Genomic DNA, 12,627 nt, shown 5'->3' on the forward strand with positions numbered 1-12,627 from the left:
ATTCGCCAGTTTTAGTACTTTCTACCGAAAAGAATTAAACCCCCGTGACAGTGCCCCTTCAAGCGTCCATTTTCCTTATTTTTCGCCCCCTCGACAGTTATGCCTTGCACTTTTGGGAAGTTTGGTCTAATCTTTGCCCAATACCTTGAATTGGACAGGAATTCTAATCTTTTTGTTTGAAATTAATTTCAAAAATTTCCTTTAAAATTGCTGGCTACTTAGGTCAAGCAGAAGTCAACAGAAGTATGAAATTAAAGATCACTTTTATAATAGTTCACCTTCTTAAACATATTATCATCTTAGCGAATATTATGTTGAACATTATTAAAATAGATCACCAAATCGATTACTCCCCTTGAAATACTGACGGTCTAATATTCGTATTGTTTTCATTATCTACAGCTCAACTTGAAAAATGTCCAACGAAGGCTCCAAACACAATTTTACGTCCATTTGAAGTTAACAGAACCAGTGATAGAGTTACCAAAGATGTAATGGACAGAAATAGTTCATCGACTGGAGCTATCGTAGGAATTGCTTTTGGATGTACTGCTTTTGTGGCTTTCATAATATTAACCACGTTCTTGGTAAGCTCAGTTAAAATTCTATTGAACTTGCCATGCTGAGCTCTAACACTCACGAAAAAAAAAATGAGAATATGATTCACATGCTTAAAATATTGCTTATCGCCTTTTGTTCTAAAGGATAAAGGTCAATCCGAGTAAGTGCATTGTTATTGTGCCAAGGTATATAGACAAAAATACAAAACAAAAGGAACTTATTAATAACCACCAGAAGGGGCAATCACAATGTACTTAATCGGTTTGATTTTTTTTTCTTTATTTACCGAAATTATCTGCGGGAAATGACGATTGTTCCTAGTGAATTATATTTTGGAGGGAAGTGGCTTTTGGGTCGAGCTTGTTTGCATTGTTTCTGTTTTTTTTTTTTTTTTTTTTTTTTTTTTTTTTGTGGTGTTAAGATAAGACGCGAAGCATGAGCAACTTTACTGGTTAACATCGAACTAGGTGTTTTTTTTGCAGCTGAAATTTAACAGCTTCGAATTTGCGCTTTTTAACAGTTCACAAACTCTATTCAATTTTTTTCTTTAGATAGCTAGACATCGCCGTAACTTGAGCGGACCTCCCATTAACAAAAACACAAGTCCCTCCACTGAAGAGATCATCAATCCTACAAGACCGGATCCCAATAATCGTCCTCCAGCTCCTCTTCCTGAAGCAGTAAATGTCGCATCTGATGAGGATTACGAAGATCCCAATTCGTTACGTTTTCGTCAAGCTTTAGCCACGGTAACGTCTATAACATCAACTCAGTGGCCACCACCTTATGATGAAATCCAAGTCCGGCATAGCGATATACCTAACACTAACAAACAAACTAGGGACAGGTTGATTTGGTGTTTTTGGTGGGGTCTGAGGCGCCATCCTCAGCTGCTGCCGAACAAGGAGAGCAACAGTATGGAAACATACCTTTACAAAGGAACCTGTCAGATACCAGTCTGATGCCACCCACTGGCGAAGCAAGAGAGCTATGCGACTCCAACAGGCCAGCTTTACACCATCACGAGAGTGGTGATTCTGTCACCCTTGATCCTGATGGTTACATAAAATGCATCCCTTAGAACGCTTCATTCTAAGGACGCTTCAAGAACGACTAAATTGCTGTTAGCCTATTTCTGGGTATTAGCTGAAAGTGGACAAAGTAGTTAACGTCCTTTGGTGTTGTATGGAATGAAAATTTCTTAGACCTTTTTTTTGCAATTTTCACTGGCATGCCTGGGAAAAATGCTAAATAAAGAGGGTGAGGGGGTAGGCTAGAAAACTGTTGCGTAAGCAGTTCGGAGTAAACTTTTTTGGCACTAGTGTGATTGCATATTACTTTATGTGAACTGGTTTAGTTCCACGAGTTAATACTTTAATGAATACAGTCGAGTGGAGACTTTGACCTAGTCAACTGTACGGAACCTCCACTATTTACCTGCATGTAGCGGAGTTAAGAGCCTTATATTACGCAAGTCTAAATGACCGGTTAAGGTTGATGCGAAAGCGAAACTGAACGCATCAAGTACGCAGACTCAACTTTGCTAAAGGCCTAATATCAAAAATTCAAAGATTTGAAATTACACATGCCAACCTCGTCACCAGGGTCTTACTCTCCCCGCCCAGGGAGAGAGAGACCTGGGAACGATGTTGCACAATTGCATCGGGCATGCAGTAGAAGAAAAGCACGATTGGTAACCTAGCTCCAAATGTGATATAAAAGAAATTAGATGACGCATGCACCTTTGGCTCTAAATACCGCATGAAACTAGAAAAACTAGGCCAACAACGACGAAATATTGCATAAGGGTGAAAGCGATTTTTTTTACAATGAAACATTCTCCCTTAGAACTTAAAAAGCTTTTCTAAAGAGGACACTACTGGTGGCTGTCAAACCGTTACTTAATCCTTCAATTTTTGCTGTTACTGCATCTTTTGATTTTAAGTATTTTAAAATAAAGTAAAAACAACGGTGGGGGTTTGAGTTTTCTTGTACGTCCGAGGGTAAATAGCAACTTTCAACAAGTTTACCGCATTTCTGTCATTTTTGTATTGAGATTTTGCATTTATATTTTCGAAGAAATCCAGGCTTTTCATTTTGTAAAAACTCCTTATCACAATTAAGTCTCTCCGATCCCTCTCGCCTTTTCGAAAGGCGGTGAACTAATTTATAAAGTCAACTGATTTCAATCCATTTATTATAGTAAAAATGAGTTATTGAAGTTACAGTAAATCTTCCCGAGTACCCGAATATGTTATATAGTTAAAAATTGATAAAAAGATGTATAAAACAACAGATTACAGTGATTACAATAATAGCACCGTTGCGTGCTATTTTCACGCACATATCATATGCATACAATTACATCGAGCGTACATAAACGTTTTTCCTATATTCATTGCAGGGGTTCTCTTATATATCCCTGCATAGAAGGTGAACCAACTAGCTGTTTATTATGGGACACTGGTAATTAAATAAAACCTATTTTTAGGAGAACCTGGCAGTTTCTTTTCCACAAGTCTGAAAAGCCTTTTAAGGCTCTTGTGAGACCCTTAATAATAACACTCACTTCCGAAGTTAATAATAACTTAAAGACTGTGACACTATCTAAGGTAGATACGTTTTAAGGCGGGAACCTGTTAAATGCAAACAACTCTAAGGCTCTCCAAGGCTACCTTTTTGAAAGGCAAAACTCTCTCAGAGGCAGAAATCAATCTGGGCAGAGAGCTCCTTTACATCTGGAAGGGAGACTACTATCTAAGGTTAAATTTACTCCCTTCGCGGTCTAGGGCCTCACTGATGCGGAAATTTCGTTACGCAATTATCCCTTCTTTAAGTAGTCCTCTTTTAATGGCAGAGACCTCTAAGGGGGACATTATTCTCGAAATGAGACTGAGTAAAGCTCATACCTATTAGCCTAAAATAAGTGCACAAATGCAGCATATTTGTGGAACCTGGGATCTCGGTAGACCTTAGTGATAGTTTTAAGTTGTTTAAAGTCTATTGAGTTTCTTCGGGAACAACCGTTGTATGAATACATTTCAAGTACCCATGATCATCAACGCCTTCTGCATCTTCACCATTACGTGTCTCCACTGATGTTTTAGCAATGGATGACTGTACATTACCGTATGGTGACTCTCTTTTTTTCGATATGGGCGGTTGGGATGTGGTATCAGGAAGGGGTACAGATGGGTCTCCCATTTCAGAGGGTCTCCTAGCTCGAGGAACGAGCGGTGGTGGATTTCCATGATGTTCTTGCAGTTGCTGAGTAGCGATGACTCCATCACTGTCCGCAGACGGCTTCCTTTTGACGGTTATGGGAAGCTGTGAATCACCTATCTGAAAAATTCCCAGAGCTAGAGATGCTACAGCGCCAGAAGGCCTCGTTGTCGTTGGAATGGGTGGAGGCGGGTTGGTAGGCCGACTGTACGTTCTCTTCTTCCGAATCTCTGGTTGTGCGTCGTTAGCTTGAGCTGCCTCCGGTACCATGGGCGGCTTACCGGTTGGGCGACTTCTTATTTCGTTGTATGGCGCTGGCCATGGTGTTATCTGATCAGGATCCTCATATTGATGACCTAATGGATTCTGGCTGGACATGGGATGGTCTCCTTGTTGGTTTTCGACCATCCTTTGCGTGGAAGGAGTTCTCCCTTGGCGCACTGGTGGACCAATCATTCTTCGGTAACGTTGTATACCCTATTGAAACAAAATATGGTTCAATATAGAGTACAGTCGAACTTCGATTATCCAGACTTGTTGGAACTAGGTTTATAATCCGGATAATCGAGGATCCGGATAATAGAAAGTATGAATATTAATGAGCCAGAATAAAACCAGGGCATCCGTCTGACAGGATGCGGTGGGTCAGATCCGCATAGTTTGCTAACGTACGCATCTTCGGCGCATTTTTCTGCATATAACAGAAACAAACAGAAACGTTGCTTCATAATAGCGATAAATCAGCTGTAAACCATTCTCAAAAACGAATATTCCGAAGACAGTGGTGGTATCGTGATGTTCCCTCTGGTATGCCAACCCTAAGACAGTCGTAATTTGTTCTAAACAACAAAAACGAGTTAAACTTAACATTTAATTATGCTTCTTGGTGGAGCCAAGGAATTATTGAGATTCGAGAGAAACAAAATTTAGTGGTTTTCCAAGAGACCAGTCATAAAGTGATTTGTTATATGACACAACGAAGACATTAATAGAATACGGGTAACGGTGTACTAGTACTCTCTGGCTTCATATTTTTTGCGAAGTTGCCCGCTCAAAGACTTTTGGCGGAAAACAGATTTATTGTCAAATGACTTGTGACCTCGAAGTAGCCAATGAGAAAGCGCGCGGTTCGATAAGAATTTCAGCCGTATAACAATGGCACTTTAAGTCTGTCGTTTGAAATAGAGTCATGATAAACACGTGTTCGGTATTTTTTCCCATTGCCCCTTTTGTCCATAAACGATCAAAAAATAGTAAAAAAAACAATTTCTTACCCAATAAAGGGCAGCCACTATTATAACCACAAGAATAATACTTCCTATAGAAATGCCTACAACAGCACCGGTCGACAAGCCACCGCTCTCTGGACTTGATGCTTCGGTACCGGTAGGACCACATTTTGGTTCATCGACCTGCCCATCAGCTGCCAGCAAAAAAGTAGAGTCAACCAAAGTCATGAAAATATCTTGGGTGGAGTAGAAATGCAAGACTTTAACTTTGTGTCACACAATACAACGACCACTTGAAACACGAGAGGCAGTATAATATGTTGCCCCAATCACTCCTCAATATCAAGTCGATCGCTCACCACTCGCTACATTGTGTTAAACATATGCAATATCAAGTGCATTTGATTCATTGTTGCAAAAAGCTTAGAATAGTAATAATTTGACAAAAAAAATAACAATGTACCTAATTGACCACTCCACGAGTGGAGCTTTTCGGGGCCAATGTAAAAAATCTCTGAAACATTTTTTTAAGTGAAACTGAAAGCGAAGAAAAGATACTCTTCATGTACCTTCAGTGACAGGCGTCTCTCTTCCTCTAAAGCACTGTTCAGCACTACCACAGTAAGGATTTGACAAGATAACATTGTCCTTGTCCTTCTCGCACCAGTAGCAGCTAACAATGCCGTCGCACGTCTGCCGGCTGTCTTTTTCCTGACAGTGAGGATCAAAGCACTTTTCTATCTCGGGACATCCCTTCCTTGGAGACGAAGGAAGATCTTGTGATTGGTCTGGGGCTAATGCTGGGCAAATTGGAAGGCTGAAAACATAAAGTACGATTTAATATCACAAGGAGGTTAGAATAGAAAGGGAGTATTCGCGAATTGCCTTAATTTGTAACGTCAATGCAGCGCATTCTATATTCCAACCGCCGCCGGGCTCAGTTGGTAGAGCGCCGGACGCGTGGGGAGGTCGGGGCGAACCCCAGACCGGACCAACACAGGGTCAATACTAAGGAGGTGCTGCCTGTCTCAAGGAGACATCTAGTCCGGAGGACTAACCGAGGTCCCGTCTCCGTTCCATCCTAACAGGGGACCAAAGGCCACACACTACGAAGAGCAGGGACGAAGCCCGGTGTGTGGCGGCCACAATTGATCATACAGAGTGAAGCGCATGAACATACACATATGGAAAATGCGCAATAAATGCATTATCATACTTATCATTATAACCTTTACTGATTCAGGAGTGCCTGGCTTTAGGTGTAGATGTTTTCAAAAGTAAAATACATGTGCGACTCTAGTTGTATCACCTTAACGCTTTGACTAATTCAAAGAGGCATCGCAATGCTTAACTCTTAAGCTAAACCATTGCAAACTAGGACAAGCAAAAGTTATTTTTAAAAAAAGAATATCAAACCTGCTATTGGGAAATTCGCCTCGACAATAATGAAATTCCAATGGAGAGGTACAAGGACATTCACAAGATAGGAACTGATTGCACTGTTTATCTGAAGAACATGTACAACCACCTGCAGGACAGACTTGATCTCTGACAGAGATTCCTGCAGAAAAGAAAAGACATAATAATTTATTTTCTTTCTTTATTGAGGCGTTGCCACACGAAAGGACACTTTGTCACTGCTACTGTCACTGTCACAGCGACATGTTGTGGGGACAAAATCACAACATACTGAACATACGCACATACAAGAAAATATATCAGGGACGTTTTGCAGTGACACAGCTCATTGCGCCATATGGGACGTGTCGCTGCAGATGAACTTGCCACATTTTCCTGTGTGTGTGTGCATGTTCTGATTTTGTCCTTGCGACATGTCACTTATCATGACTCTTCGTGTGCAACCACCTCAAGGCAAGAGTACTATCCCCTCATCCTTCTCTGTGCCCCACTGTCAAAACAATTACCCCGAACCACTTCAACAAGCAAAAATATTTGCTCATTATGTTGTTGTGGATCTTAAACTTAACGGCATTCAGAGAAATCTGTCGAGAGAACTTTTGTAACTGTTCCCTCCGAAATAGGCCTGGTTGAAGGAAAACTGTAGTTCTCAAAGTCCCAAGATATTATTTAAATAAGGATGCAAAATTAAGACTATTTATTCTACAACATCTCCTTGCTAAAATTGAATCCGAAGTGCAAAAAATTATTAAACAAAATATTTTAATGTAGCGTTATAATTAACTCATTTACTAACCTAAATATACGTTTGTTCCTTCAATTTTTCCAAGTTGATATTTAGTACAGCTTCCAACATTACCAAGGGCATCAACTCTACCAGAAGGTAAATGGACTTCATAAAAGGTTTGCTTTTCAATATCGTCTAGATTGCGACAATCCTTTTTAACCAAGTACCCATTGCTAATCATGTCTTGCGCAATTTGCTTCTCTTTTTCGGTGATGTGCACGTGTTCTACCACGTGCTTGTCAGCCGAAGGATCCATGAAGTCCTCGTGCATGACAAGGAAGCCAGCACTGTCCATAACAAAGCACGAATAGGTTTGTATTTCTCCGCACCTAGGATAGACCTCCGTGAGTAACCTGTGAATTTTTATCAGAGTTAAAGTTGTCATAAGCCTTTTAGAAAGCATGTTAGTGTGTAGAAGGCGCAGATTACCTTCAATTTTGACAACTGAGTTGGCTACAAATATGAGAGTCTTTTTCGAAAAACATTGAGATAGAAAACAAAAACAACAGAATTCTGCTTGTTAGTGCTACGAGTAACGCAAGGCACAAGACACAGTCATAACTCTTGTAAGCTGATAATTTTTTTTCTTTTTAACAGCTGGTTATTGTATAGTTATATAACATATCTGGGCTGCGCTGTTTTATCATATAAACATCTTTTTTTTCCGTTCTTTTTTAATCAACTTAATTTTTTTTCCTATCCAAACACTTATTGGTGCTTTTCTAATACAATTTTTTCTTTTCAATATTATATTTTTTTAACCCAAACTCAACTGTTTTACTTTTACACATACAGCTAGTTACTGGCGTCGTGAGTGCAAGCAAACGCGGTGCGACATTATGCAAAAAGTAAAATTGAGGGTCCACTATCTTCAAAGTTGCGTCCAAGGTAAATCAGTTCATTGCGTGTTCCAGTATTACAACCGGCGAGTCTGGTTATAAACTTCCAAGGTAAAGTCGCATACCTGTAAAAATACCTCAGAGGAAAGTCGGCGCCCATGACTCCAAGCACTTCATCATTTGTCTGATGAATTTGACTTGATTCTCCCCGGTGCAGCGCACGCGCAGCAGTTATCACCACTCCAGCTCCAGAAATGTCCAAATATGGTGTTGTAAGTGTAAGAAATCCTGAATGACTTAACGCAGTGTAATACCTGGAATAGATATGCAATCGAAATCTGGTTTATATTAACAATAACAACTCATCCTCAAACATTGGCAGACAGATGTCAGGATTAAATTGGTTACCCGATATGCCAGTTTGATTTTGTTAGGGGCATAGGATAATTATAATAATTAATCATTCTCAAAAGTTGATAATGAGGTAAAGTATACTGGAAGGAGAACGTAGCACCCTTGCGTGCATACATTCCCACAAGCTGTGTACATAATTGAATAAAATGTATCGAGAGCGACCATTTCATTCATATTCATATTGGACGCAGACCGGACCAAAACTCAGGGTCTAAAAATAATTGAGGAAAACGTGTTGCCTTTGTATTGACATCTGCAAATGGTTAGATATTCTAGTCTTCTCGGATAAGGACAATAAATCGTAGGCCCCGTCTCCTGCATCTTCAGTGTATATGGTCAGCAGGGGACGTTAAAGAACCCACACACTTATCGCAAAGAGTAGGGCACGGAGTTCCCGGTGTTGTGGTCTGGCCTTTTCACATGTATTCATGGGTTGGGTGGTGGGACGAGATCACATACATGGACGGATAGCGGCTGCCAAAGGCGCCTGTGATATGCTTAAGTCCGATCTCGTCCCGTGCTGTAATTGTGAAGGGCATTGAGCAAAGGAAATGCGCTATAGAAGTATCATCATCATCATCATCATCATCATCATCATCATCATCATCATCATCATCATCATCATCATCATCTTCTAGGTAGTATAACGTACCAAGGTCTTTTTCTGGGATCAAAGCCTTTGGCCAAGACGTCACCAGGAGTCTCCCTAAAAACTCCATTTGCCGTTCCAATGTATCTCCAGATCAAATATTGAGTGTGCTTCGTTTTGTCACGCAACCACACATCTTCTAGTTTCCAGGTGGCGATCACGGTGTCCCGAATGTCTCTCCTAAGCTTGGAATATGCTTCACTTCCTTTTCGGCCCATCATGTAGTCAGTTAGTAATCGCACGCTCACTTCCGTTTCGTCTGTGCCAAAATATTCGTAAGGGTCCAAGTAGGCATCTGGAGCAAATGTCACAACGGTGGTATCTACGTAAAGGAATGAAAACAATGGAATGAATAAAGCAATAACAAACGAAACAAAATCTACTGGTGTGAAGTGAAAGAGAATGTTATAAGCCGGATCACATCGAAATGAGTCAAAAAGAAATCGTGTCAGTGTTGTATTAGGTTTGTATACCTTCGGTGCTAAATGAAATTCGTTAATCCGATATAACATGGCAGTTGAGAACATGACAACAGTAGATTGATATTTATGTGTCTTAATTTTAATTTTACCTTTTGTTGCTAGTTTTCCAAAATATAAACAAGTCCTCTCAGATGGCGCCAGGTCTATTCGGTGATAGTTAAACGTGTAATCTAATACAATAGGTCATCGTTAGCAGGTTTAGGACAAATAATTCAACACCCCCCCCCCCCCCCCCTCCTAAAACAAAAAAAGACAAAAACTGCAAATACAAATACAAATACAAATAAAACAACAAACAAACAATTCATCACTTTACTGAGATACTACGGTTTTTTGCTCAATGTGTCAATCATTCAGTCGGTCAACAAATCGATCAATCAATTTATCAATCAATCGATCGATCTGTCCGTACGTTATTCTTTCGTCAGCCAGTCAGCCAGTCAGCTATCCAGCCAAAAAGCCAGTCAGCTACCCAGATAGTCAACTCAGTCAACCAATGAAAAATAGTGAAGAAAAGAGACTATAGAAAATAAAAAAATCATATATTAATGTTATCTCAAGCATTATCAATTTTAGTTCTATAGGCAAATGACATACTTGGAAACTCTAATCTATTTTACATACCATCAGGGATTTGTAAAGTGTCTAAAACATCGTTTTCCAGAGAGACTGGTATGACCACACCAAGAGAAAATTCTGTGCCTTGTACAGGACGCCAGTAATATGTGGAGGTAATATGCGTCTCTGTGACTCCTTCCTTGATGCTTCCTCCTCTTGGTAGATAGCGAGTAGCACTTAGTGATTTGTTTCCACTCATACCTCTATTCAAAACAATCACACGACTTGATCATTCCCGAGATTTTTACGACTCCAGATGCATAAAATCTTAGGTAGACAAACGTGTTTCCTCGCTCGCTCTGTTTTCCCTGTCTTTCTCTCTCTGATTTGTTGTTCTGTTTTAAACTTTTGCGTAGACGTAACACGCAATCCAAGAGCTTATTCCTAGTCATCAGGTAATTCAATTTCAGATCGAATCTGAGTCGTCTTATTGAGCGGGAAGAAGAATTGAGCATACTTGAGGAAGCGGCAGCCTATTGAGGCTGAGTACAAAAACTTTAAATTTACAAACAGCCATTTGCAAACCAACTCTTGCAAATGCCTTGTATCAGACCGCATTTTCAAAAAAGGCAAAAACGAAAGTTTATTTTAAAGTGACCTACTTAATCTGGTACGACTATTGCTCGTTATCGTTATCCATTGAACTGAGTTTTAAGTAAACGCTAGTGCTCTTGTCTTTTGTCGAGACACCGGAGTTTATTCGTAGCCGAGGGAGCTCATGTTAAGGATTAACGTTGACATACATACTTTGACATCGAGTCAAAAATCGACTTAAACTCTGACTCTGGCCGTTCCAGGTTCCTGATGTCCATATAAATAGGGTCCCCGTAGGCGTCAGCTGGTGCTGGTAGGAGTGGGTGAATTAACGTCCTTCCGGATTTAGTGGTCATAAAAGCGTATGTCGTCCGACCTTGTTTGTAGTATTCAGTTATGTCTGGCATAAGGTCCTCCATATTGATATCAGTTCCGGCCACACCAATGAACTTTCCTTGGTGATAACATGCCACGGTGACGGATACCAAAAGCCCTAAAAATGGAGTAACAGAAATAAAAAAAAACTTGCACTGGCATGTTCGCTTTCAAATACTCTTTTTTTGCTTTATAGGAGTAAAAAAAATAATGCAATGAACTTTTAGGTCTGTTTTTATAGAATTATGCAGGTCTCCCCTATCACCCCGATTGTCTTAAACATTTTTTAACGAACTGAACGGAGGGAGGTGGGTTTTTTTTAAAAACCGGTCTGAAGATAGGGTTTGAAGGGGTATGGTTGGCTGCATTGTTTTTTTTTGGGGTTGTGGTTTTAAGGACTGGCATCCCATCCAGAGGGTAGGAATACCCCTGGGCGGTTTATGCTTCGGAATTGTAAAAGGCCCAGGAGGTTTAAGCTACAAGTACAGACCGACGTATCTTCTTAGAAGTTAACCTTGGTAAACGGGATGTATTTAAGGATAACTGAAGCCTACTACGAAAGTCTCTTGTAAGTATTAGAAACTTCAGCCTCTGCAGACTTGACGTTGTCCCTGATAATCTTCCCAATCCTACAACATATTTATTGTACCTGTTCCAAAAGCGTCAACATACGGGACAGACACAACAGGACGACTAAGTTGCTCTGCAAACAGGTCATAATACGTCGCCATTTTACTTCTCAGCGTTCGCATATCTTCAACAAAGGTGTAGCTTCCAAGCTAAAGAGAAAGACAGAGTGAGAAATATGAGAGGAAAAATGTAGTTCGTTCAATAATGAAAACTTGCTTCTATGCAACGTCAGCTTTCAAAATTCGCTTCGGAGGTAGTTGAGTGTATCAAAAGCAGTAATTTTTGTGTGTGGTTTTTTGGCGCTTGTTTGTTATTTTTTGTTTTTTTTAGCGGGAAAAATTGAATATTTTTGTTTTTTTTTTTTTTTTTATTTTAGTTTTAAAAAAAAAAATTATACAGTGATTTACGTTCGAGTATTCTAATGTGGGAGAAAGGGCGAGTTACTGTTAGCATGTAATTCTTTGATTGTATTACCGCTATGTCTCCAACGGAATAATTTGCTGGTACACCATATTTTGAAGTGTTTTGGCGGGCAATATCTATCAGAATTTCCTGGTATCCTAGGTCGAATCCATATGTTAGAATGATGACTGAGTTGTTAAGCTCCAAGTTCCGGTTTCGTATCGTCTCGAACAAGGTCTTCTTGGAATCAGTTGGATCCCCATCCGTCAGAAATAAAATGACTCTTTTCTTGTTTTTCCCCGAGTCTTCAGAGGCGGAGCCTTTCAGTAACTCGAACGCTTTCTCGAAAGCGGGTATGAATTTGGTTCGACCTGTAAAAGCAAATAAGAGTAATTACAGATAAAACACTGAAGATAGATCATTTTAACGACGTAGTTTATGGCTAAACGGAGGTTAAAAATAGTCT

The 12,627-nt window shown here is 40.0% G+C and overlaps 2 protein-coding genes across 4 annotated transcripts in view; one reads left to right on the forward strand and one right to left on the reverse strand.

The window, feature by feature from the left end:
* LOC144667358 (VWFA and cache domain-containing protein 1-like) overlaps positions 1-1,523 on the forward strand; it is a 9,805-nt gene extending 8,282 nt beyond the window's left edge. The window contains exons 14-15 of the mRNA XM_078528744.1: positions 403-587; positions 1,113-1,523. Of these exons, the coding sequence (XP_078384870.1) occupies positions 403-587; positions 1,113-1,523 (596 nt within the window). The remainder of the gene's footprint in view (positions 1-402; positions 588-1,112) is intronic.
* A 1,956-nt stretch (positions 1,524-3,479) lies between these two features.
* The window catches only part of LOC144628163 (VWFA and cache domain-containing protein 1-like), a 35,304-nt gene continuing 26,156 nt past the window's right edge, over positions 3,480-12,627 (reverse strand). Inside the window, exons 4-15 of one of the 3 annotated variants that reach the window (XM_078486226.1) lie at positions 12,234-12,532; positions 11,779-11,908; positions 10,968-11,247; positions 10,227-10,423; positions 9,692-9,772; positions 9,124-9,442; positions 8,183-8,371; positions 7,228-7,571; positions 6,429-6,573; positions 5,582-5,829; positions 5,058-5,206; positions 3,480-4,260 (exon numbers count right to left, since the gene is read on the reverse strand). In XM_078486226.1, the coding sequence (XP_078342352.1) occupies positions 3,562-4,260; positions 5,058-5,206; positions 5,582-5,829; positions 6,429-6,573; positions 7,228-7,571; positions 8,183-8,371; positions 9,124-9,442; positions 9,692-9,772; positions 10,227-10,423; positions 10,968-11,247; positions 11,779-11,908; positions 12,234-12,532 (3,080 nt within the window). In that variant the 3' untranslated portion in view covers positions 3,480-3,561. The remainder of the gene's footprint in view (positions 4,261-5,057; positions 5,207-5,581; positions 5,830-6,428; positions 6,574-7,227; positions 7,572-8,182; positions 8,372-9,123; positions 9,443-9,691; positions 9,773-10,226; positions 10,424-10,967; positions 11,248-11,778; positions 11,909-12,233; positions 12,533-12,627) is intronic. The other 2 variants (XM_078486225.1, XM_078486227.1) reach the window with 2 other exon arrangements.

Source organism: Oculina patagonica, chromosome 10 (genome assembly GCF_052425735.1).
Source record: "Oculina patagonica isolate OP01 chromosome 10, crgOcupat, whole genome shotgun sequence".
Lineage (NCBI taxonomy): Eukaryota > Metazoa > Cnidaria > Anthozoa > Scleractinia > Oculinidae > Oculina > Oculina patagonica.